This window comes from Pleurodeles waltl, chromosome 10 (assembly GCF_031143425.1).
Source record: "Pleurodeles waltl isolate 20211129_DDA chromosome 10, aPleWal1.hap1.20221129, whole genome shotgun sequence".
Taxonomy (NCBI): Eukaryota; Metazoa; Chordata; class Amphibia; order Caudata; family Salamandridae; genus Pleurodeles; species Pleurodeles waltl.
Genome location: NC_090449.1, coordinates 473454938 through 473482343, shown reverse-complemented (window position 1 = coordinate 473482343; position 27406 = coordinate 473454938). Strand labels below are relative to the sequence as shown.

General features: G+C 43.9%; 1 protein-coding gene across 2 annotated transcripts in view; it reads left to right on the top strand.

The window, feature by feature from the left end:
- Positions 1–27406, top strand: part of KCNH2 (potassium voltage-gated channel subfamily H member 2) — a 1485214-nt gene that overhangs the window by 699404 nt on the left and 758404 nt on the right. For both annotated transcript variants that reach the window (XM_069210759.1, XM_069210762.1), the window contains 2 exons: positions 352–513; positions 13567–14001. In XM_069210759.1, coding sequence (XP_069066860.1) covers positions 352–513; positions 13567–14001 — 597 coding nt within the window. The remainder of the gene's footprint in view (positions 1–351; positions 514–13566; positions 14002–27406) is intronic.

The window sequence follows — 27406 nt, the reverse complement described above, 5'->3', positions numbered from 1 at the left end:
GGCAGGATCCTGGCAGTGGCAGCATTTCCACCTTTGCGGTTCAGCCACTTTCAGAATATGGCGTTCTGGACCGCCATGCCATTGGCGGTAATGACCGCTACCACCGGCGTGGTGGTCAAGCCCGCCATGTTCGTTATGACCCCCTAAATCTGGAGAAATTATGGAACACTTTTATTGAAGTATTGTCGATTGGGTGTTGACTTATAAGGAGTGCATTTCTGATATGTTTGTGCTAAGAGAGCTTCCCAAAAGAGCTGACCTTACCTCGATGAAGATATAGTACTTATTATGACATTTCTCAAGGAATGTGTCATCTTACCTTAACATTTTTACTTTCTCCTTTTCAACCAGGGAGCTGTTTCCTCTGCTTGGTGGACGTAGTGCCCGTGAAAAGCGAGGATGGCACGGTCATCATGTTCATTCTGAACTTCGAGGTCGTCATGGAGAAGGAGATGCTAAGTTCACCCCTCAAGGACACGAATCACAAAGTGCCATCCAACTGGTTCCCCACTGGTGAGGATTTTCATTTATCCAGCTGTCTGCCTCTCCATACACATCTGACCGTCTTTCTCGCTTGTAATAAATAATTACAGTCGTCTGAATGTCCTGAAATCAAATAGTTGCCAGTTCATGAACGTCTTCATTGTTTTTCTGTGTGTCCGTAAAACAAATCATTCTCACTTCTGCCCGTCAGATTAATCTCTCATTCTGTCCTCAAACTCATCTTTCAAGGTTTGTCCACAAACCAATTAATCTTCTTTCTGTCAATAAGTCCATTAGTCCACCTATCTGTTCTTAATCAATCTATCCGTCTGCCATCCATCACTCGATCATCCAAATTCATCCCACCACTGGCTGCCTCTAAACAAATTCATCCTTCTACTGTCCACACATACATACATCGGGCTGCCTGCCTTTCCATACACCTGTTTATCACTGCATCTCTGTCCTTCCATCATTCATCTTGCCCACAAAACTATCAACCATTGCTGTGTCTTAAATGGACTGACTTATTTTTCTGTCTACTTCCTACCAGATCATTATGTGATGTTATCTTATCCTATGTTATGCTATGTGATGTTACATATATTTGTAATTAGTACAGTCTGTTATTATTATGTCTAGGTAGCATACCTGTGCTTTGTTAGATGTGCCAGACGCTCTGACTTCTGCTTTCTGTTAGATATTTGTGTGTTTATCATGATGCCTGGTGTTGCTTGTGTTCTGGTTCAGGGAAGACCTGGTCTTGCAGTTCTTGCTGGATTGTTCCTACTGGAGCAGGGACTAGGCTGATTTGCATATGGCTGGGTCCAAACTGAGGTGGCATTGTGTGCAAAATAACAGATTGGAATGCACCCTGAGTAATTACCAGTAGCTGAGATTAAGTCAAAGACTCAATTCATCACTTTTTTGTATACTTTGTATTGTAGGGGTAACATGATGACCGACTATAAGGCTCAACTGTTCTTCTTGGATACATATGAAATGTTCTGCCCAGTCTATTATGTTGACTACTGAATAAGGCCAAACCAAAGACATACTAAACGAGCAAAGGTGGGTAGGACATCCAGCAGCAGGTCATCGTACTGTGAGCCTGCAATCTTCCTGTGCCCTCCAGTTTCCATGTAGGAGGTACCAGAGTTAGGGCCTGATTTAGATTTCGGCACACAGCTTACTCTGTCACAATGGTGACAGATATCAAGTCCATCCCATTAATTCTTATGGGACTTATATTTCAGCGGACGGGGTATCCATCACTGTTGTGATGGAGTAACCTATCCACTGAAATTTAAATCAGGCCCTTGGTGTTTGAGGACAGTGTTGGGAGGGAGCAGTTGATGCTCCTGGAAGATTGTGAAGTTAAAAAAACTATGCAAGGTTGTAATTCAGATGATTTTGCACCTTTGCATATCCTTAGTGTTGGACTGTCTTGTGGAAACCAAGCAAAAGAAGTCCGACTTTACATTACAGAAAGCTATAATTTTGTCATGACATGCATTGGAGGTGAACAGTTAATATGTCACCACCCTTCTAGCTATATGCCAGGACAGATGACAGTGGGAGGGCAATATCCGATGTTTCTCAATATCTGAAACAGCACCAGCGTTGCATCAGGCCTCTCCACAGCAGTACTGCCCAGCAAATGAGCCACACACATCTCTGCCTGTCTGTAAACCCATTTACATGTCTATCTGCCTGCCTGTCCATAACACATCTGTATGTCCGTTCTCTCAGCCTTCAAGAAGCATGTTGGTAAATCCATGAATCATGTTGTTTGTTGGGCCACAAAATCATTCATGTGGCCACATGTTCTTTAAAAAACGAACCCATCTATCTACCCATTATTGAATCTGATCATCCATCTGCTTTTCCATAAACCCATTCACCTCGTTCGTAAACCCTTTGTCTATATACCTGTTGTATCGAAGCACAATCCCATCTATCTGTTAAAATATCCATTCACCCATCCTACCAAAACCAATGAGATCATTAACCTCACCGTCTTTCACCCTCACTCCATAAAATAATTCCTACAATTGTATATATATCCTGAACTCCTTCACCCATTCATCCACCCATCCTTCCAGAAACCCATTCATGCATTTATCTATAGGCCTGGTTACTAACACATACACTATTAGGCTGGCTATCCATAAACCCAGCCTTGAATGATTCTATTAATAAAGTCTTCTATTGGATCATTTAACATGCCCATAAATCTGTCCATCTATTTCTGTCATTTCATTAACCAATCTGTTTGTCAGCTCATCCATTTATAGGTTTCCCACTCATCTGCCTATCTATAAATCGTTCAGTCTGTAAATGCCCATCAGCAACTCGATATGTCTCAGTTACATCCATTTATCTCAACATATATTACTCTATCAGTCTTTGTGTCCATCCATGAACCCATGCATCTGGCTGTCCTAAACCATCCTGCCTCCGTTCTACTTACTAGCAATCAGACTTTCCCCTGTTGTGGAGGAGCAGAGATTGCTTCATTTCCCCATCAGTTTGCTTGGTGACCTTGAAAAAATTGTTCAGTCTGGTTACCCACATGTGCAACCATGGAGCCACTGTTGCTGGATCACTCAACTCACTGAATGAGGGCAGCAGGTTTGCTTCACCTCCAATGGAGTGGTGCGGTCATTTTCAGAATGGGGGTTGCATGATCACCCCTTCGATGGGCGGTGCATGCTGTGAAGCCTGTGCTGCTCCTGCTCCGCTTTGTTAGTCGTTGTTCACAAATGACATCCACATGATCCACCCTAGATGACATCTGTATGATCCTTCACAGAGGAGGCACTCCAGCTTTCATTCTCCTGGCCCTCGCTGCAACATTTGACATGGCCTCACATTCCATCCTCATCAGGTTCCTGCACAATAGTAGCATCCGATGCCCATTCTCCATTGGATTTGCTCCTTCACAATGGATAGATCACAAGCTGTTAGCCTGGCACCTTACTTCCTGGAAGCCAGCCAACTCATCTGTGGAGTGCCACAAAGCTCATCGCTCAGCCCCACCCTCTTAAATGAATACATGATACCTCTGGCCAACGTTATCCATGCACACAACATCAACATCTTCTGCTATACAGATGACAAGCAACTCATACTCTCCCTCTTGAACAAGAACCCCAACACAAAATGGATGAAAGCCAATTGACTCAAGCCCAACACCAGCATGACAGAAGTAGTGATCTTCAGCAAGAACAGCTCACCATGGGACACCAGCTGGTGGCTGGCCGAACTCGGACCCAGACCCATTCCCAAAAGCCACACCAGAAACCTCAAAATAATAATTGACAGCAAACTGGACATGACCGCACAAGTCAACACTGTCACTGCATCCAGTTTTCAAACCCCGAAGGTGCTGAGGAAGCTCTTCAAATGGTTCCCAAGCAGCTGTAGAAAAACTCACGTCTAGTCACCAGCAAGTTGCACTATGTGAACACCTTCTACACCAGGATCACAGGCAACTCACTAGAACATTACAAACCATCCAGAATTCGGCAACCGGACTCATCCTCAACCACCCACACAGAACTCACATCGCACCACACTACAGAGAACTACATTGTCACACAATACCTAAAAACACTCAATTCAAACTCCTCATGCATCCATTGAAGGCACTACACAACTCAGGCCCCAGATACCTTAATAGTCCCATCTTCTCCCACCAACTACCCAGACACCTTCACTCTGCAAGTCTCCTGCTTATGCACATCTCACACATATACAGTACCAGATTGGGAAGACGGACGTTCTCTTACATCACTCGTAAAGCGTGGAACAAGCTACCACTCAACATCAGAGACTCCTACTCTCTTCTTGAATTCCACAGGAAGCTGAAGACCTAGCTTTTGAATTGACCTATAGAACATAAGCAGGACTAGGCACACACAGCTACTCAGCACCAGGATACCCTCATGGGTGATAGTACCCTTTACAAATACACATATCATAATATAACATAACATGACATGGCAAGAGATAACATAACAAGATATAGCATAACATAACATAATATAACTGCGGGTTCTCCACACATCACCTTTCAGAGTGCCTAGCAAGAGGAAAGACATGTACCAGCTGCCAAAGACTGAACCATTTTACAAAATTTACCAGGATGGATACCAAAGCACAGGTCTCAGAGAGTAGAGGAACTGTGATCTCCAAGATGTGACATCATCAGACAGGCCGAAGATATTGCTCCACCATGGGGAACGGCACCTCCAGCACACCTACCAAGACAAAGACATCGATGAGCTATTCCTCCTTTCCGGCACGTTAGATGCTGGGGACAAGCCCTCCTGCATTCACCTTACCTGCTGTGTCACTATTTACAATACACCTGTGCTGTTCCTCATCAATACTGGGGCCTTTATGAATGACAAGACAGAATTTCAGCTCCTGAAGCCTCAACCACAACTGGCCCATACGAACACCAAGATTTTCACTTATGGTGGCAGGTCACCTCTCTCCCTGGAAGGGGTTTTCCGGTGCACCATTAAACAGGCTAAGTTCTTAATTGCCACTGAGGGCATCTAAACCCACCTCAGCTGTGCCACAGCTAAAGACCTCCAGCTGATCCACTTCAGGCAGCTGGTGGAAGACAGAGGTATCAGCCACATCCTTCAGGACTTCCCACACATCTTCCAGGGCCTCAGGTGCCTTAGGGGGCCACCAGTGTTGCTGCATATAGGCATTTCTTTTGAACCAGTTGCCCTACATCACAGACTGACCCTGTTCCACCTTCACCCAGCTGTGGAGGCTGAATTGCAAAAACTAGCAGAAGTGGGCATAATACAGAAGGTCTTTGGCCCCATCCTTTGAGTCTTACCCATAGTAGTTGCTCAGAAGTTCAAGCAGCCCCACGGCATCTGAATTGACATGAGGCTACTAAACGGGGTGATCAAGAGGGAGCAACACATCATGGCTACTATCTATGACCTCATTGCTGACCTAAATGGTACAAGATGATTCTCCAAACTTGACCTTAACTCCATGTTCCATCAACTAGACCTTCACAAAAGCTGCTGGTATATCAGCACTTTCTTAACCCATGTGTCTTCGCAGATTCTGCTGCCTCAATTGCAGGATCTTGTTGACGACTGAAGTGTTTCAGAACACAATCCGTGAAGTGCTGTCAGGGATAGAACGCATCATCAACTTCAGTGATGACATCCTGATACATGCCCTCACAGTGGAAAGTCACTAACAGTGTCTCCATACAGCTCTAAAGTGAATTAGTGATGCAAGCAGTGCTATTGCACAGTTTGAAAAGAGACACTAGTGATTAAGTGGGCCTGTAATCAATTCCACTTCAACCTCTAAAGCCAGCTGTTTAGGGTGGTCACCCAGACCAAAAGCCGCTGATCTCGCTCTTGGTAGGGGGAGCTTTCTTCTCGTCAGCGCCTTGAAAAGTTGGCACGTGAACTCCAGAAATACCAATTGACCATTGATTACAAAGCGGGCTGAAGCAACCCGGTTGGCAAAGTGGGCTCTTGGCCAGGGCCATAGCCTTTCAGGGGGGTGCCTGAGAGACCACCCTCTGTTCTCCACACAGCCGTGCCCTGGTGACACCGAATGATTCTCATACACAGATTGTTTTAAATACCATTTTCCTTTATATTTAATACGGGCATTGTGTGGGTGTCCATTACAGACATTTTGCAGAGAAATTTTGCTTGTTTTTTAACACCATGCAACAGCAATAAAAAAAGTTCCTTTTAGGTCAAAGCAGGACCTCACATATGAGAAATGACAGTCAGTCGCAAACATTATTTGTAATTATATTAGCGAGGTGTTGCTATATTACAGTATTGAAAACATACATTAGACTACCCCTTAAAATTAGATGGAAACGCATTTAGATTTTGGGCCATGGTGTCTGTACAATGACGGTGACTTGGCCAGCGAGGACATGAAAAAAAGGAAATTGGATCATACAGTCAAAGCTGTTCCGAAAAGGGGCACCCAAAATACGGTTGATCCAGGGCCCCTAAAATCCTTAAGATGTACCCGACGCCAGGGAATAATAATGCACGAGCCAGTATCATGAACAGAGGTGTGTCGGCAATATCAACATTACACCCGCGTGTCCGGCATCTTCTGTATTGAGGAGCACAGCAGGGACGGACGCAATATTGCATCCCCTTGCAAACTCCAGGGCGCTGTTTCACTTTCCTCTTGCTTCCTGCTAGAAGCCCGCACCATCTCTTCAAGCACCTCTCAATCTCATATAACCGTGCAAATAATATTTGTGCTTCTCTGGTTCTTGTTTCGGCGCTGCTCATTACGCCATTCTTCCAGTGTCATTCAAAGAAAGCCTCTGCCTCACCATCAGAGCAGCTGGACAGGCTGTCCTAAACACATGAAATAATCCTTTCGGGAAGGGAGTCTTGGCGCCTGAAGAGTACAAGCCATCTTCAGTCCGTCCCAGAAGCCTTGAAGAGCTGGAACTCTTAGTATGGGTTACTTTAAGAGTCTCTGTTAGCTGTGGTGTAATCAGAGCTTCTGCCTGTCAGCTGCTCTTTGTCTCTCTGCTGTAGCTGGTGACCGGCTCGCTAAAGTCGTTAAGGACACAAGGGTTCTGAACCATGAAGTACTCTGCACACTGGGGCATGGCGGTGGCACCCCCCACCTGGTCACCCACCCAGATCTAACAACCTCAGACCACATCATTTCATGTTTATGGAAGAATTGAAGCCACAGTTTATTCTGCGATTTTCTAACCTACAAGCAATCCTTCAACCACCATTTCTTTCTTTATTGGCAAGCCTGTGTCCTCCTTATCATCGCCACAAGCACTGTGCCCTATATTTAGTGCCAGCCAGTCTGCCCAGGTGACCTATCACCTCGGGTGTAACCATTCACTCAGATTTTGGGCAAGCATCTTCTTCCAGCCCCACCGGATGACTTTTCACTTCTGGTGCAACCACACATTTGCTTCTGGGCACGTGTCTGATATCCTGGGTGAACGTCACCACCATTCCTTGCAAGGTGATCCGGTCTCCTGCACATCAACTTCTTCTGAGCCACAGGTTCTGCCCTTGATTACTTCCTTCCGGTTCAACCCACAAGGTCATTGTGGTAGCCTGCAGGTACCCCCTAGGGCCTGGTGGTCACCTGTTTATGGCCTGATTCCCACTGGCAACCTGCCATTTTATCAAGCCTCTGACACCAAAAGGACCTCCTGTAAGCTTCTTATGCTTCTGCGACAGATGCTCTTTGTTGAACTCAATCTCTAAACCTTGCTTTCTCGAGGGTCGATGTGTTTCCTCTGCAACATCCCCAGGAGAACGAGGACCCTGTGACAGGTGCCTGCAGTTAAATACCTTCCACCCCCAAGGCCACATTCTCCTGGTTAGATTTACGACTGGGCTGAACCCAGTATCCCACTCCCCTGCCCAGTCACAATTTTCTCTTAATTTTATCCCTCCCTTAATCCCGTCCAGTCGCGCTTCTGCTCCCTAGGGGTGGCGTCCAGTAAGGCCCACAGCCCAGGCATATCCCCCCCCACTTTGAGAAGGGTGGGCCGAACCATGGAGCATAGTAGCGGCACCCCCCACCTGGTTACCACTCGGATCCCAAACTCAGACCACACCAATTTCATGTTTATGGAAGAACTGAGGCTGCAGTTTATTAGGTAATTTTCATATTACAAGCAATCCTTCAACCACCATTTCTTTCTTTATTGGTGAGCCTGTGTCCTCCTTGCCATAGTCACAAGCACTGTGCCCTACATTCAGTGCCTGCCAGTCTACCCAGGTGACTCACAGCTCTGGTGTAAGCATTCACTCACCTGAGTGACCTTTCACTTCCAGTGCAACCACATATTCACTTCCATGCAAGCATCTGCTTCCAGTCCCACCGGGAAATATCTATGAACTCTGTCCTCCCCCTGATATTTTGTTCCAGTTTGACCCTTCCACTGCTGGAGAAGTCATAGCATAGCCTCAGGGATCTCACTCCTATTTCCTCGTTCCTGGCACTAGCATGCCCTCTTTATTAGAGCATTTTCTCTATTTTCCAACTAGCCACACTGGCATTGCTGCACGCACAAGGGAGATCCCTGCATTGTTCTTGGCACTATCTCCTTTACCTGCCCTCATCTATTCCTGTGCCCTTTTAGTTTCCTTTGCTTGTGAGGCCCCCACCACCCCTTCCTTTGTTAGCCTTATGTTGGTCTCACCCTACTCCACTGGTGACATTGCGTAAGTATGACCAATTGCTGCAAAAATTCCGCTTTGTTACTCTTCCTTGCACTTTCACTGTCCCCTTCCTTGTGGCGTGGACACCCGCATCTGGGCCCAGGCCAACTCCTATCTCTCCCAACTGTTGGCTTTTGCTGTTGCCAAAAAGTGGCCACAAAGCTGTTATGACTCTCTCCAGCCACGTTATTTGCCTCCAGGACTACCACTGCTTGTTCTTGCCTCCAGCCCCATGGCCAGATTTATTTTAACACTGTTGGGCACTCCCTCCTCACCATCCTTACTCTGGACGGGTCTGGTGCATGGCCCCCTATGCAGCTGACCCAAGTCACCAGTTTCAGGGGTTGGTGTACTCTCTTTATTATAAGGTTCTTTCTCGTCGCTATTCAACCATACTGGCATTGGTGCATGCATGAGGGAGGTCCCTGCCTTGTTATTGGCACTATGCCCTGTCACTGACCTTATCTCTTCTTGTGCTTCTTTGGTTTTCATTGCTTTTGAGACCTCAATACTCCTCCCCCAGTTGGCCTTCTCTTTGGTCTCTAACTACTCCCCGCGCAGCAATGAGTAAGTATGACCAGTCACTGTCAAAATTCGGATTTGTAATTCCCCCTTGTCCTTTGACTGTCCATTTCCTTGGAGGATGGGTGCCCGCATATGGGCCATGGCCAGCTCCCGCCCCTCCCAACCTTGGCTTTAGCTGGTGCTGCAAAGCAGGCCCCAAACTGTTCAGATTCTTTCCATCGAGATGATTCACCTCCAGGGACAACCCGGCTAGTTCCCACCTCCTCCTCCATGGACACATCAACTTCAATGCTGTGGGGCACTCCCTCCTCTCCCATCCTTCCTCTGTACTGGTCTGCTGTGCACCCCCTTTTGCAGCTGACCTCACACCATGCAGCAGCATCACCTATGTCCTCTACAGCATCCCCAGGAGAAAGAGGGCCCCCTTCCTGATGCCTACAGTTAAATACCCCCCAGCCCCAGGGCCACCTTCCTATGGAAAGATTTACAACTGGGCTGAACCTAGTATCCCTCTAACCTGCCCAATCACTTTCTTGCCTTAATTTTATCCCTCCCTTAACCTTGTCTAGTCCGGGTTCTGCTCCCTTGGGGTGGCCTCCACTAAGGCTCACGGTCCAGCCATATCCCCCCTTCAGGAAGGGGGATCAAACCATGGGGCGTTTCATTAGTGTGTGCAAGTGAAGAAGCGGGGTTCCTTTTGTAGCACATTTTGAGAAATTAGCACTAGGCACTTGAGAGACTTTAGGGTTTGGAACTGATGCAAGAAGTTCAGCCAATATAGTCCAACTTCAGCAGTACCTGCTCTTTCTACTACATATGTGTCTTATCTTCCCAAAATCTGCCTGTACAAGCTACTCATACTGTCTTCCAGTGTCAGCTTCCTACAGTCTGCCAGCGCAAGCTCTTCATACTGCAAACCAATGTCAGATTCCCAGTTTTCTCAGTTTCTGTCTCTCTAAGCTTCTCATTCTGTGCACCTTTGGCAGCTTTCTACAGTCTGCCAGTGCAAGCCCCTCATACTGCGCACCATTGTCAGCTTCTCACAGTCTGCCAGTGCAAGCTCCTCATACTGCACACCAATGTCAGCTTCATACATTTTTCCAGTGCAAGTTCCTCGTAGTGCGCACCAATGTCAGCTTCCCACAGTCTGCCAGTGCAAGCTCTTCATATTGCACACCAGTGTCAGATTCTCAGTTTCTGTCTCTCTAAGCTTCTCATTCTGTGCACCTTTGGCAGCTTTCTACAGTCTGCCAGTGCAAGCTCTTCATATTGCACACCAGTGTCAGATTCTCAGTTTCTGTCTCTCTAAGCTTCTCATTCTGTGCACCTTTGGCAGCTTTCTACAGTCTGCCAGTGCAAGCCCCACATACTGCGCACCATTGTCAGCTTCTCACAGTCTGCCAGTGCAAGCTCTTCATATTGCACACCAGTGTCAGATTCTCAGTTTCTGCCTCTCTAAACTTCTCATTCTGTGCACCTTTGGCAGCTTTCTAGTCTGCCAGTGCAAACTCCTCATACTGCACACCAATGTCCGATTCACACAGTCTGCCAGTGCAAGCTGCGCATGCTGCACACCAGTGTCAGCTTTATACTGGCAGACTGTAGGAACTCCTCAAACTGAACACCAGTGTCAGATTCTCAGTTTCTGCCTCTCTAAGTTTCTCATTCTGCACACCAATGTCAGCTTCATAGTCTGCCAGTAAAAACTCCTCATACTGAACACCAATGTCAGATTCTCTGTCTGCCTAAGCTTCTCATACTGAGTACCATTGGCAGCCTTCTACAGTCTGCCAGCAAAAGTTCCTCATGCTGTGCACCAGGGTCAGTATCCCACAGTCTGACATTGGAAACTCGTCATCCTGTGCATCAATGTCGAATTCTCAGAGCCTGCCTGTTTAAGCTTCTCATACTACACACCTTTAACAGCTTTCTAAAGTCTACCAGTGGAAGCTCCTCATGCTGCGCACCAGTGTCATCGTCCCACAGTCTGACTCTGGAAGCTCCTCATACTGTGCACCATTGGAGCTTTCTACAGTCTACAAGTGCAAGCTCCACATACTGTTCTACAATGTCAGCTTCCCACAGTCTGCCAGTGCAAGCTCCTCATACTGCATGCCAGTGTCAGTTTCTTAGGGCCAGATGTAGCAAAGGGTTTTTCCCATTCTGTGTCAATGGGAAAATGTGTTCGTACATATGGCCCTAAGAGTCTGCCTGTCAAAGCTTCTCATTCTGTGCACCGTTGGCCGCTTTCTACAGTCTGCCAGAGAAAGCTCCTCATACTGTGCACCAGTGCCAGCTTCCCACTGTCTGACACTGGACACTTCTTACACTGTACTCCAATGTCAGCTTCCGACAGCATGCTAGTACAAACTCCTTGTACCATGCACCAGTATCAGCTTCCCAGAGTCTGCCAGGACAAGCTGCTTGTAGATTATATACTAGTGTCAGCTTCTCAGAATGTCCCTGTAAAAGCACCTCATGCTGTGAAGCAGTCAGCTAGCTGGCCAAACTGTGGCAGTGCACACTCTTCACCATGCGCACTAGTGTCAGGTTCTTAGAGACTGCTTACACAAGCTCCTCGTACCATGCATTAGTGTCAACTTCTCAGTCTACCGGTGCAAGCTCTTCATACTGCACACCAGTGTCTGCTGCCCACAATCTGTCAGTGCAAGCTCTTCATATGGCACACTAGTGTTAGCTTCAATGAGTCTGTCAGTGCAAGCTCTTTGTACTGCACACTAGTGTCAGCTGCCCACAGCCCGCAGGCACAAGCTTCTCATACTGCTCACCAGTGCACAATTCTAATACTGTCCATCAGTAATAACTCTCATATTACCCATGCATTTCAGCTGCTAGAAATGCTCAGCAGACTGAGTTTCACATACCTCCTACCATTTATAACTTGTCACTGTCCACCATTGCTTGCTCTTTACACTGCCTACCGGTGTTAGCAGTGAGCTTCACTTCTCCCTATGAAACCGTTCACCATAAGAAGTTTGTACACTTGAGTCCAATCACAATTGCTTACATTACCCATAAGTGCTAATGACCTACACCGCCGATCAGTGCCTACTTATATTGCCCTTCTTCCATTGTCTACCCATGCCAGCTTCTCACAGGGCTGATCAGTGTGAACAGTGGTGTAGCAAGTTTGGGGTTGGGCCCTAGTGCAAACAACCACAATGGACTCTTTTTCAGAAGGCAGAGAGCCAAAATTCAGGTACAATGGAGCCCTTGCACTCTCAGGATATATACCACATGCACCTGCTCTTCTACTAAAAGTGTACTGTGTAGATTTCACCCACACTACCAAAATTCATAGCACAGCCTTATGAAGGCAGAAGTCGTTGCTCTACGTTTGGAGTATTCACGTAACCATAATATAAATTGGACCTATTTGGACATATTTCCTCAAACACTAAATATACGTAAACTAGTTATCAGTTTCTATCAATATTACTATCATTAATATTAATTAAGGCAGTGAATATGTGCATGTTCCAGTTGTGTGACACCATGATAAAGAAACTCATGTATACAGCTGAAATTATGATGGCACTTGGATCAAGTTTTAGATTTGACCTTCTAAGGCTAGATGGCACCACACTCATCAAAGTATTGTAATGTCCTTCTATTGATATTCCGAATTGAGTTCTCTTAAGACGCATAATGCACATGCTGTGCTTAATGTATGAAAAAAGTAAATCAAATGAGGTTCCAGGATGCATAGGTTGCAGGGTGTGGTGCTGTGACTAATGCTTTTTAAATGCAGGATGTCACTAGCGCTTCTACTGATCTCATGACCTATTTTTGCAATGTACTTCATAAAAATTATTTTAGATTTCGAAGTGCAATCTACAGTCAGTAGTTATGAGAAGTGAAAGTTGTGAGCATATGCATCTTTGGCTTTGAAGGTTAAGCGGATGATGGTGTTCCTGAAACAATTTGTTTGTACAGAACATCTTTTTGTGTATCATCTTTTTGATGTTGAAATGTAAAAAAAAATTCTGCCTATGAAAATTAAGTAAAACCGCCTTGATTGACCTTTGTTAAGAACAACATTTGCTTACTTAGTATATCTGAATTTTGCATACCTAGTGGCAATTGGCCCAGTTGGAATAAGTGCTGAAATTCAAGGGAAGTAGTTGCATTTATTTGTTTAGATGTTGTCTTGTGTCCTCTATGAAGGAGCGAGGCCTCATGAACCAACTGTTCTAAGTAGGAAATATGTCTTGTGCCTTTAGGACTAGTGTGACTTAGGCTGTGAAAGACTCTTTTGTTATACTGTGAGCAGCCATATTCCTTTTTTTTTCACCCTCAGGTCGTGGGAAGTCCTTCAAGCTGAAGCTGCCGGCCCTGCTGGCTCTCACAGCCAGCAAGCAGTCCTTACCCCAGGAGGACCCTGATGCTGTGGTAGTGGACTTTTCAAAGCAAAGCAGTGAGTCATTAGCCATGGAGGAGATGACTCCACGGGACAACTGCATAGGATTCCAGCTTGAAGACCAGAAGGCACTGCTGAACCTCGAGGAGAAAGACCCTGAGGAGGTAGAGCAGGCTGTGGACCCTGTGACTCACTCCTCCCCTCGACATGAGAAGGACCGGCTGAATTTGGACATGTCCTTCTCCAATTGCAGCCTCACTCGCAGCAGGTCCCGTGAGAGCTGCTACAGTGTCAGGAGAGCCTCTTCTGTGGATGACATCGAGGCCATGAAGTGCGACTTGGACAGAAAGATCCGCAACTGGCAATCTAGCACAGGTAAAGGCAAGAATATTACACAGAGCAAGTTTGGAAGTTAGAGGAGGAATAAAGAACAAGTAAAGGAGGCAGGGAGCTCTCATTGCACAAATAAAGCATTCAGAGAACTCACATTGAACAAGCTGAGGAACCTGAGTAAGTAGATATGGCATATCAATCAATAAAGAGGCAAAGACCTCACATAGAAGAATTACAACATGCAGAGACCACACAGAGTACACAAAAATGTAGTCAGAGATCTTATTGAACAATTAAAGCAAACAATAGACTTGTCAGCAGATATGTAATGCAGGCAGATTTGTCACACCATTGAACTAAAGCAAGTGGAAAACACATACACATAGAGCAGATTGTACCCTCAGTACAAATAAAGTAGGCACACACTTTACATACAGTCTGTTCTCTGCCATAGAACTATTGCAGAGACCAGGCTGGACCAAGTATTCTACCCTGCTTTGAAAAAATTGTACTTCTCCTTTTTAGGGTCAAACTGCTCACTTGGACAGGTTTTACGACCTCATGTAAAATGTCAAAATCATTCTCCTGGTCACTGTAAAACACATCCCGGAAAGCCTTAACCTCTGTAAGTTCCTCTAGGGGTGATAAAAAAGTAAGATTATGGGAATCCTCATGGAGTTGAACTCTGTGGAAAAAGGCAGTGAATTCCAGTGTCAAAAACACCTTGGCATTATCCTCGGTAGCCACCATTTCATGCAAGTTTGGCAAGGTATAACTTTCAACTACCACTTGTCAGTTCAGCTGCCTCAATTTAATGCACAGTCCGACTTCAACATAAGTTTTCTATGCAACTACCACGATTCATAACCATGAAGATACTAAGATTGGTTTAATCATCCCTTCCTTTAACTAATTTTCCAGTATAATCTCAAATTTCTTATGAGCAGATAATGAAACATTGCACAGTTTCTTTTTTATTGACACAGCTTGGTCTTTCAACTTGATGTGATGTTGACATTCCTTAAGTTGACCTAACTTTTCTGAAAAGATTGCTTTCTGTTCTTGCAAGCCATCGTTCAGGTAAACTTCTGACAGACTGAAAACGTAGGGCATCTTGCATGGATTAATTAGCATGTGTAGATTCTGTTGCTCCATCCAACCCAAAATTGTACCACATTGGTCACCTTCATACTCCTTTGTAGAAGTAGACCACCCTTCAAATGTTAAATTAACTATGAACACTCTCTCCAAACTGATTATCTGTTCTCCATAGGCACCTGGCGTGATATGACTAGATTCCGGACTAGTTTTTTTTTGACCAGTCATTGTACTCTTCTCTGGATATGATGATAATCTGTGACCCACTCTTCACTAGGATCATGGTGTCATGTTGATTAACCTGTATAGCACACTTTGTTTAATTTAAGGTGTTGCACTTATAGTATGGCGACCAACAAGACAAGGTGAACCAAGTTCTCTTTGATTTCATCTTCATCTTCGTCATCATTCTTCTCTGCAAATACCTTTTTTGGACAACTGTTGGCATGACTAACCTTAGCAAAATGATCCTTCTTCCCACATTTCTGGCACTCACTACCTCCGTTTATTGAAAGATTCCTTTTGGCTACCAGAACCACAAAAGTAATATTTATATTGCTTACTTTATTTCTTCTCATGACATGCTCACTTCTAGGTTGTGCATGTGGGTGGAAAAGATTTATCTTATTGTCATATCCATCTGTCTTCTTGAGAATTTCCATGCCCTTCACAGAATGTTCGGTGCGTTTAATGGTACTGATTACTTTGCCAAGACGTGATTTCTTATTGCATAGTAGCTTCTCCTGTGCCTTGACACATATTGTGCACATTAACTCATTCATCACAGATCATTTCGCTCGTATTGCCAAAAACACAAGTTGATGGAAACATACACAATGTATCAACTTATGGCTCAACTGTTTACCTTGAAGCTTGGTAGCTATAATAAAAGTTGTGACTCTCCATTACGGTACTGATGCTAGCATAAAAGTATTCCTCATTCTTCTCTTGGCTTCTATGTACAAGTGCCAATCTTCTTCTCTTTCTGACTTCTCAACTGGTGATTTCTTGTCAAATAAATGCCTCCACTCAGCACCCAAGTTGCTATACAGTAGGAGTTCCTTCAGCTGGACGTTATACAGTGTTTTATCAATGGCAACCAAGTGCACCTCAAAACTCCTTATCCATAAGGCCTATCATTCCCTTGCTGTTTCAGGAATATCCAGGAAAGGCGCAGTCATTGCTGCTGCATGCATTACCCCAGCCAGGTTGCACAAGAATGGAGTTTAGGTGGGGGTGCTGGCACACTTGTAGTTAAATTATGTAAGGATCTTGGAGTTCAACGAATGGTGAACGAGGGTTGAACACAATGCACAAGCAAAGATTATTAGAGAAAAATCTTGAACAGGACGCAATGGTGGTACTTTGGCCAAATTTTAGCAGGTGAAATAGATGCACAGTGAATGCCTGGAGCCTCAAGAACACAACACTAAATGAGCATGGGCAAGATGCCCTTTCTCAAGATCCTCCCCAAGGCCTGGATAAGTAAGGGTGGGAGGTGTCACTCGTAAGAAGATCCACCCAGGGTGAGGCTGTGGAGTATTACAGCTAATGGGCAAGATGACCTAAGGCTAGGACCACAGTTCACGAAGAAAGAGGAGCAGTCGTAGAGGAGCAGTGACAAGACACAGGAGCAGGGGGCTGCAGGCATGACCCAGTGCTGTGCAGTCAAATTGGAATAAAAGGTAGTGCTTAACAGACTCACCAAAGTGGGTGAGAGAAGGCACAGCTGAATGATCCTGTCATCATCTCTAGAAACGCCTGTAATAATGACACATGCTAACGGTAAGGAGCACAGTGTAATTTATTGCAGCTTTCTTTGCATTCTCCTCAACAGCCACGCCCGAAGCACCAAATCCCCCAATGTTCTAAACAGAGCACCAGAGTCTCACGCACACTGACACACAAGGTGGAAAAGGAGATCGGCAAAGGTAAAAGACAACACGGGAATCACCACAACTGCCAATAGTTTAATTTAATTTAATATAAACCAACACATATTGAGCAATAGTACCATAAGTCTTGCTACAATTGTAAAAGTGCAAAGAATGCAGTGGAGCCCGCTTGTATGTGAAATGTATTGACATTATGTTCTTCCATTTTTGCAATATACCAGGAAGGTGAAAGAGTGACCCTCTAATAACTGCTTAACTAAGTAATCAATCAGTCCATATATTGAACAAACTGGATTACCCTCTTCTTTCGGAAAGTTCCATACTAACTGATCAAACAGGGCAAAACTTTTTAGCAAATAAAAATTTGCTTTTCCACTGGACTACACAATATAACTATTTCTGCAGTCGACAACAGTGCACCATGATAAATAGGTTTTTGTTGTGCGTGCATGTGTCTGGCCTATATGCTCTCTAATTTTCCATTAACACAGATTTCGGTGTTTGTCTTTATATGCAATATTCATGCCTATTATATGTGCTGTACATCAGATATGAGCCTCTTCGGTTTCTTCGCTGTGACATGTCTGCCTGATCATGTGTTCCATCCGAGGTCTTTGTCTCAGGGGTCTCCAACCCTTCCGGTAATGACAGCTACTTCTGGTCATTCAAAATCGTTGTGAGCTACTGAAGGCCAAGCAACTTGTGCATTGTTACCAGACACCCCCCTGTCCAGATTCCTTGACTTTAAACTTATTGTCCATGGTGCCCCATACTATGGTTTGAACAAAATACTGTGACTAGGGGTCCTATGACAGGGCTGTCATGTGCGGCAATGTGTGGTCTGTGGGGGTGCATTAAAATGTGTGTGAATAAATGGGATATATATTTGTGGGTGACTGACAGCCACTGCCATATGTGTGTGTGGCACAGGACACACCTTTCACTATAAACAGCACCATTACACATGCAACACAAACATACAACCGCTTTTTTTTAATGTGAGAAATTTAAAGTGCAGAAACATGTTCTGCAAAAATGTTCATAAGCAACATTTTTCTGCACTTGATGTAATATTTTTCTGCACTTTAAATGTTCCCCATTAAAAAAATAGCTATATTTTTCAGTTATAAATATGGCAGCAGGTCTTCCAGCCACTATGAGCAAGATGCCTGCTGTGTGTAAATGCAACACTTTGAAATAGAAGAAAATTCAGCTGGAGTTAACTGTATATTTACATGCATACCATAAGACTCCTTATTTTAATTTTCACTCATGTCAAAGTGTTGCATTTACAAACAGCAGGCATTTTGCTTCCAGTGGCATGTAGACATGCTGCCATATTTATAACAAATACAACAGAGACATTTGATCAAATAGGAGACATTTAAAGTGAGAAACATGCGTCATAAAATTTTAAGACTTAATTGGCTTAATTGAAAGTAGAGAAAAACATTAAGACTTAATATTTTATAGAAACATTTTTCTCCACTTTAAATTTATACCACTGAAAAAAATGACTGTGTTTTTTTGTTATAAATATGACACTATGTACACCAGCCACTGGGAGCAAGATTCTTGCTGGTTGTAAATGCAACACTTTGACATGGGAGAACATTAAAATGAAGAGTTAACTTAATACTTAAGATGACTCTTCACTTTAATTTTCTCTCAGTTAAAAGCATTCAGAAACACCATTTTGTTCTTAAAATCCAATATTGAACATCTGTGGCTCACCAGGGTCATAAAACTGAGCAAACCACAGCTCATTATAAGGCTCTGCTATTTGCAGCCTGATAATAATGCATAATAAATGCAGCCTTTATTTAACTTTACAAGAAAAATGCAGCACTTATTTGTTGCAGTTCTTAGGTTAAAAATGAACTCAAGGCTGGGAGCTACTCTGAAGGTTTCTGCGAGCTAGCTCATGGTGAACTGGTTGGAGACACCTGCTCTATCTTTATTTCCAGAGTCCTGATTAACTTGCTCTCTATGAGGGCTCTGCTTGTTTTATTGGCTGTATGTAAAGTCTATCACGACAGCCGACCATCAAAGACAGAGTGCTATTCTTTTTAGGATTGTGCAAGTTTTACTCTAAATTAATTAATAATTGCACTGAAAAGTTGGAACCCGTGTGCCATCTTTTTAATTAATATATTGACTTTGTGTGGGGCAAGAAGTGCCCTGACAGTATGCCCATCTTGAATGCAAAACTGCAAGGGTCACCATCCTTGAAGATTTTCCACAAATCCTTGCTTCTTGTAGTGCCTGATGATGCTAAGCAAGTAGGTATTGGGCCTGTCCTTAGCCAGATTGCGCAGGATGAGAGTCACCTCATCACCTTCACTTCTCAGAAGTTGAAGGATTCAGAAGCAAAGTACCCTGTCATTGAGTGTGAGCTGTTAGGACAGTGTATCTCCTCACATTATGAAAATGACATGTAAATTGCTGAATATATTTTTGACATCAAGCATATTCCAGGTAAATCCAATGTGCCTTATCTCCTTTGCCTTGTGAGATTGTGCCTGCTGTTCATGAGCAGTATGAAAGTGATGACAATGTGGCAGTTTTGTTGGATGTTGCCTTTTGTGAAAGTTCTTGATGTAGAACTGGGTGGATGATTATAATTGCTGATTCAGAATATTCTGAGCTATCTGCTCTCATTGTGAAGAACTGGCCCATAGAGAAGGGGTTAGATGTGAACCTCAGGCCATGTTATAAAGTAAAGTATAAGTTGTAAACTGAACATGAAGTATTTCTAAGAAATGATTTGTTGATGGTCCCCATTCAATTGAGACCATATCTAATTGCTTTGGCCCATGAAGGACATCTCAGTATGACGCTTACTAAAAGAAAACAGAATGAACTATTAAAAGTCAGCCATGGACCGTGATGTAGAAATGTCTGTTCAAGAGTGTCAGTTATGTAGAGAACCAGACAAAATATTGAAAGTGTGTGCCTGTCCTCTTTCACCTGTCCCTCTCCCTGGGCAACCCTGGCAAAAAGAAGGTGTAGATTTTGTAGGTCTAATGTACAAGCTACATGAAACCTCGTGATATGCTGTGGTTTTAGTGTACTATTATAACAAATGGATTGGCATAGAATTTCTTTTGCCTCCCCTACCATGACCAACATTCTTAAATTCTTTAATTATGTATTTTCTAAAGAAAGGTTTTCCTTAAAATTAGTTAGTGACAATGGCTCCCAGTTAATTTCTGTGGAAATGAGTTTCTTGATTCCTGTGGAATCACTCAGCACAAGGGGAAAACGGGCTTTACGATGCACCTTGAGCCACACAGGTTGTAAGCATGCAAGCGTTACCACGCTTGCCCTGAACCACTCATGTGCCAGAACCACGCAAACACGTGTTTAAGGCACCATGCATTTGTGTGATTCAGGCACACTGGAGGAACAGCCAGAAGAGAAGTGTGGGGGCCGGTAAGTGGGGCTAGGGCCGGTCGGGGGGTTTTTAAGGACAGGATGGGGTAGATTTTAGGGTTGGGATGTGGGGTCGGGGTCGTTTTTAGGAAAGGGTGGGGGAGTTTTTAGGTTAGGGTAGGTTTTAGGGTTTAGGGCGGGGCAGGGGTCGGGGTAGTTTTTAGGACAGGGCAGGGTAGGTTTTAGTGCAGGAGCTGGGGGTCGTGGTAGTTTTTAGGACAGAATGGGGGAGTTTTTAGGACAGGGTAGATTTTAGGGTTTAGGGCAGGGATAAGGGTAGTTTTTAGGACAGGATAGGATGGTTTTAGGGCAGGGCAGGTGGTTGGGGTAGTTTTTAGAACAGGGTGAGGGAGTTTTAAGGACAGGGTAGGTTTAAGGGTTTAGGGTGGGGTGGGGGTCCGGGTAATTTTAGGACAGGGCAGGGTAGCTTTTCGGGTTTAGGGCAAGGGGTGGGGTCATTTTTAGGACAGGGCATAGTGGGATTTAGGGTTTAGGGTGGGGGGTCAGGTAGTTTTTATTGCAGGGTGGGGTAGATTTTAGGGTTCAGGTCAGGGTGGGGGTTTTTAGGGTTTAGGGCTGGAGTGGGGAGTCAGGGTATTTTTTATGACAGGGCAGAGTACGTTTTCAGACAGGGTAGGGTAGGTTTTAGGGTTTAGGGTGGTGGGGTCGGGTAGTTTTTAGGACAGAGTAGGGTAGATTTTAGAACTGGGTAAGTTTTAGGGTTTAGTGTGGGGGGTTGAGGTAATTTGTAGGTTGGGATAGGTTTTAGGACAGGGCCGGATATCCTTTAGGTTTTATGGGGGGGATCGGTATTTTTTAGGACAGAGTAGGGTAGATTTTAGAACAGGGTAAATTTTAGGGTTTAGGGTGGGGGGGTTGAGGTAATTATTAGGTCGGGGAAGATTTTAGGACAGGGCCGGATATCCTTTAGTTTTTATGGTGGGGGATCGGGTAGTTTTTAGGACTGGGCAGGGTAGGATTTAGGGTTTAAGATGGGGTCTGGTAGTTTTTAGGACAGGGTGGGCTAGGCTTTAGGGTTCAGGACGGGGTTGCGGTGAGGTAGTTTTTAGGAAAGGGTGGGGTAATGTTTAGGGTGGGCTGGGGGTAGTTTTTAGGACAGGGCAGTGTAGGTTTTAGGATGCAGGGCGTGGGCAAGGGGACGGGTAGTTTTTAGGACAGGGTGGGGTAGTTTTTAGGACAGGGTAGGTTTTAGGGTTTAGGGCTGGAGTGGGGAGTAGGGGTAGTCTTTAGGACAGAATGGGGTAGATTTTAGAACAGGGTAAGGTCTAGGGTGGCGGTCGAGGTAGTTTTTAGGATGGGGTAGGTTTTAGGACAGGACAGGGTATCCTTTAGGGTTTATGGTGGGGCGGTGAGTCGGGGTGGTTTTGAGGACTGGGCAGTGTAGGATTTAGGGTTTAGGGTGGGGTCAGGTAATTTTTAGGACAGGGTGGGATAGGTTTTAGGGTTCAGGGCTGTGTGGAGGTCAGGTAGTTTTTAGGACAAGATGGGGAAAGGTTTAGGGTGGAGTGAGGGTAGTTTTTAGGACAGGGCAGTGTATGTTTTAGGGTTAAGGGTGTGGGCAGGGGGTCGGACACTTTTTAGGACAGGGTTGAGGACTTTTTAGGACAGGGTTAGTTTTAAGGTTTAGGGTAGGGTGGAGGTCGGGGTAGTTTTTAGGACAGGGCAGGGTAGGTTTTAGGGTTTAAGGTGGGGGTCAGGTAGTTTTTAGGACAGGGCGCGGTAGGTTTTATGGTTCAGGGTGGGGTGGGGTGGGGGGTCAGGTAGTTTTACAGACATGGTGGGGTAAGTTTTAGGGTTTAGGGCGGGGTCGGGTAGTTTTTAGGACAGGGTGGGGTAGGTTTTAGGGTTTAGGGCGGGGTCGGGTAGTTTTTAGGACAGGGTGGGGTAGGTTTTAGGGGTCACTGCAGGGTGGGGGTCAGGTAGTTTTTAGGACAGGGTGGGGTGAGTTTTAGGGTTTAGGGTGGGGTGGGGTTAGTTTTTAGGACAGGGCGGGTAGGTTTTAGGGTTCAGGGCATGCGCAGGAGGTCAGGTAGCTTTTAGGACAGGTTCGAGGAGTTTTTAGGACAGGGTAGTTTTTAGGGTTTTAGGCGAGGTGAAGGTCGGGGTAGTTTTTAGGACAGGGTGTGGGAGATTTTAGGTTTCAGGGTGGGGTGGCCAGGTCAGTTTTAGGACAGGGTGGGGTAGTTTTTAGGACAGGGTAGGTTTTAGGGTTTAGGGCTGGGTTGGAGGGTTGGGGTAGTTTTGAGGTCAGGGCAGGGTAGTTTTTAGGACAGGGTAGGGTTTAAGGCAGGGGTGGGGGTTGAGGTAGGTTTTAGGACAGGGCGAAGTAGGTTTTAGGAAAGGGCATGGTAGCTTTAAGGGTTTAGGGTGGGGCAGAGGGTTGAGATTGTTTTTAGGACAGGGCAAAGTAGTTGTTAGTGTGTAGAATGGGGTGGAGGTACGGGGTAGTTTTTAGGACATGGTGAGGTGGTTTTTAGGACAGGTTAGGTTTTAGGGTTTATAGTGGGGCAAGGGGCTTTGAGGGGGCTGTATCACACAACCACGCATGGCATTACCAAATATACCTTAATTAAGCATGCTTTTACAATGAAATTCATTGTAAAGGCATGCGTGGTAAAGGCATGTGTGGGTAAGATACGTTTGTTGTTCCGAGCGCATTGTTAAGCCATGCGTGGTTCTGCCATGCGTGGTTCTGTTATACAACCACCACAAGGTGTCTTTGTACCATCCATAGAGTAACTGCCCAGTTGAAAGGGCTAATGGCATTAAGGAGACCATACAAATGGCCTTAAGGTATAACTTACCTATCCAGAATTCATTAAGAACTCACCTCTGAGCATATTGTACCACACCCGATGATCTTATGAGTAGAACACCTTACGAACTATTGAGAGGTAGACTTACATCCACCAAGAATCAGCCACATTGGTTCAAAAAAAGGAGGAAGGGATTCCCTTTGGCAATACCACTCATGATGAGAGAGTGAAGAACAGAGGTGAAAGGAATCATGCCAAGATGAAGCATTATTATGATCTGAGGAAATCGATAACTCCCAATAAAGTATTAACTGGGGACTTTGTAAGAATTAGACTATCCAACAGCAAATTCAATGATGACAAGTTTGGAAAGCCTATGAGGGTGACCAAATCTGCTGGGTCTGCTATAATGCTCAGTAATGGGCGTTGGTGGAATATGTCATGTGCCTTTTAGGTTCCATCTGATCACCAAACATCCTCAATATCTTCTGGGGCCACCGTCTGGGGGCCTACAAGTTGCCACTGCCGGGAGGCTTTCGCACATTCTGGTTTGGATATGATTTCATCACCACCGACCCTGACATTGTCTCATGATTGTACAAATGATTCTGCTAGTGCACATGTGCTAATCTCAAATGGTTCAAGTGTGTTGCTTTTGTGTAATGAAGGAATTCCTGTCAATTTCAAGAACTGTTAGTTGGACTAAGTTCCTCTGAAAGGAGAGAGAAGATGTAATGTTTATTCACAGTAGTATTGCTCAACATGGGTTGGTTTATATTATAATTAAACTATTGACAGTAGTATTGATTCCCTTGTGGTCTTTTGCCCTTGCCCTCCTTGTTTTCCACCTCATCTGTTTGAGCGCGCAAGACTCTCATGTGCTGTTTAAAACAATAGAGGGTTTGTCAGTTGGGTTGTGGCCACTGTAACATTTTGTGTGGAGATACGACTGGAGCTGTAGTAAATAACATTATTCTCCTTAACGTTGGCCTGTGTTGTTATTACAGCAATCGTGTTAAGTAGTTTGACCACAACTTCAAACAATAAAATTCATGTGTATCTGGGCAGGACGTGTAAACGCCTGTGGAAGTTCAAGCACTCAGTGGCATTCTGGAAGATAATTCACTGCAAAGCATGTCTTAGTAAGGCATCAGCTTAGCTGGCAGATCATTAAGAAGTGCTTAGAGATCCATCAGTTCCACAGTGCAACCAACTTATATGATTTAATAGGAGAGAGTTTGCAAGGGCACCTACCAGGTGGACAAAAATGCCCTCATTTTGCCATTTACCACACACAGTACATTTTTTGGCAAGTGATGTGGTATTTGACTTTGCAAAATGTACTGTTCCATTGGCACCAGAATCCACATGATATTTGGCTATGCACAGTGGATTATGAGTGCATGGTGTGACCTTTAGTCATGATTTGCACCCCTTCCTGTTAGATAAGAACCCATTGTACATAGCCTATATCACAGGGCATGATTTTCAGCCTCACTCTGCACCCCATCCTGTCGCCAGAGAACCTCTGCTTATGGCCTTCAGCCATGCAGAGCATGTACTGATCTTTTGCCCCTTCACCAAACCTCCAAAACTCACTGAGCACAGCCAGTTAACAGCTTTGATCCCACAAGAAGTTATTGACCATGCCTGCATACTCTCTTCTGTGGCCCACAGCCCACTAGGAAAAGTCTTTGGCCTGCATCTCTACAAATCATGTGTCATTTAACTAAGTAGAGAATGCAAACAATTAAACAAATTGAGCATCATAATAATTTTATGGGAACTTTCCTATATACTTCATCCTGCAACCACTACCACAAGTACTTCTTAGTATACCCTCCACAAGTTAAAACTATCGCCATATTTGTTAGGTGTGGTAGTATCCATCAGGATGGGAGAGGACATTACCTGAGCATTTAAAGATGACTGATGGCCCTGACATCCTCCCTGTACATTTAAAGGACCCACTGCGATGACAGCTGCTTTCAAAGTACTAAATATTTGGTGTATGGGTGCCACTGGTTTTGACAACCGACAACCCAAATTAGGAGTTTGATTTTGAAAAACAAAAAACCTTATGTCCCCACAACTTTGGAGTTTTGGAAACCATAAATAATTCAATTTAGTAAGCAAAACTTTACTTCAACTATATTTTTACATTTATTTAACTGTATGTTAATATCTTATGAGCAAAATGTCACATTACCATTCATATTGCCATTTTAAATACATACATGTATATACCGCAAATAGGTGTGTGTGTGTGTGTGTGTGTATATATATATATATATATATATATATGTATATATATATATATATATATATATATATATACAATCACATAAAAATAAATGTTACAGATAAGTTATGGTTAGGAAAACTTTGTTTACTATAAAAACCAACGTAAACTGCACAAATATTACAGATTCTAAATTATAGTTATATTTTAAATGTATTATTTATGCACCACTTTCAAATTAATGTAACTCATACTTCTGTCTCACATTTATACTTATACACTACCTTAAAATTCATATAACTCACCAAACTCGGTACAGACTTCTCACCTCACTCAGCGAACTACATTAACTATAACTCGCTTCTTCTCAATGCACTGCCTCTACTCTTGTATATTACAGATGTTAGAGCATGTGAAATGATTAAATTAATAACAACACTTATGACATTTGAAATTATGTAATTTGGCAGAACATAGTGCATGGTACAGTGATGAGTTATAGTTAATGCAGTGTGGCGAGTAAGGTATGAAGACTGTGTATGCAGGTGGGTAAGTTATATGAATTTGAAGGTAGTGTTTAAGTATAAATGTGAGTTAAAAGTATGACATTAATTTGAAAGTGGTGCATAAATGATACATTTAAAATATAACTATAACTCTAAAATTTGTAATGCTAATGCGGTTTAAGTAGTTTGTGTAGCACACATAAATAAAGTTTTCCTAACTATAACTTATCTTTAACCTTTGTTTTTTTTTAGGAATGTCAATGTTTTATTCTAATGTTAGTAACAAATTTGGGATATTGGTCAAGTTTACTTTTGTGGATTTGAGTGTTATTAAATGCAAGTTTGTACAATGTACTGGAGGATAGTGTTGTAAAGTGTTATATGGAACAGTATATTGTGGTATAGTGGAGTGGAGTGCAATGGAATTATGTATACTGGAGTGGGGTACACTGGAATTGGCATGCAGTGGAGTGGCATAGAGTGAATTACGATGCAGTACAGTGGAGTATCTTAGAGTGGTATAACGTGTAGTGGCATACACTACAGTTGTATACAGTGGGATAGTAAAGGGTGGAGTGTGGTAAATTTGAGTTACCTTCTGTAAATATTGAAAAGTAGAATGTACTTGCGTCCACTGTACTGGCATACAGTGGAGGGCTATAGACTTGAGTGTTGCCCAGTGTAGGAGCATAAATTGGAATATCATATACTGAAATAGCATACAGTCAAGTGGCATACAGTGGACTCTGGTACAGTGGAGTGCCGTAAAGTGGGATAGAATGCACTGGGGTGGAGAACAGTGGAGCTCTATACAGTGAAGTGGCGTTCAGTTTAGTGGTGTACAGTGGGCATATGTAAAGTTGAGGGTGGTACAGTGTAGTCTTTAAATTCAAATTCCATAAAGTGGAGTGCTGTATGTTGGATTGCCGTACACTGCAGTGGTGCACAGCTTTGCACCGTACACTACAGTGAAGTACGGCTCAACTGGGTACAGTGCTATGATGTATACTGGAGTTGCATAAAGTATAGTGCCATACACTGAAATAGCGTAAAATTGAATAATCTTCAGTGTAATAACATTCTATTAAAGAAATATAAGTCAGCAATGTTTTATTTATTGCCTTCAAAATCAAGGAAGTAAGTTTTAAAACATATATGAAGCTAGAAACTTGAGTACTCCACGAGGGTAAGACAGAATCTCATAGACTGGAAGACGTTCCTTCCAGCCAACAGGAAGGTTTATTTTAATTTAAATTGTTTGACTTGTGGTTTTGAGTTACTCACAGGTGTTCCAAACCTAGTGCTTCTTTTGCTGCTGGTTGGCTGTCTTTTTTAATGACATGGCAGAAGGAGGTCAACTTGCTGCAGCTGCTCCACAGCCATTGCAGGAGGAAGAGGGTCATATTGCAATGGAGGATCAGGAGATGGAGCGCCACAAGAGATTTAATCAGTCAGTCATCTGGCAGTGTTTTTCAATTCCAACTGGTGAGAAAA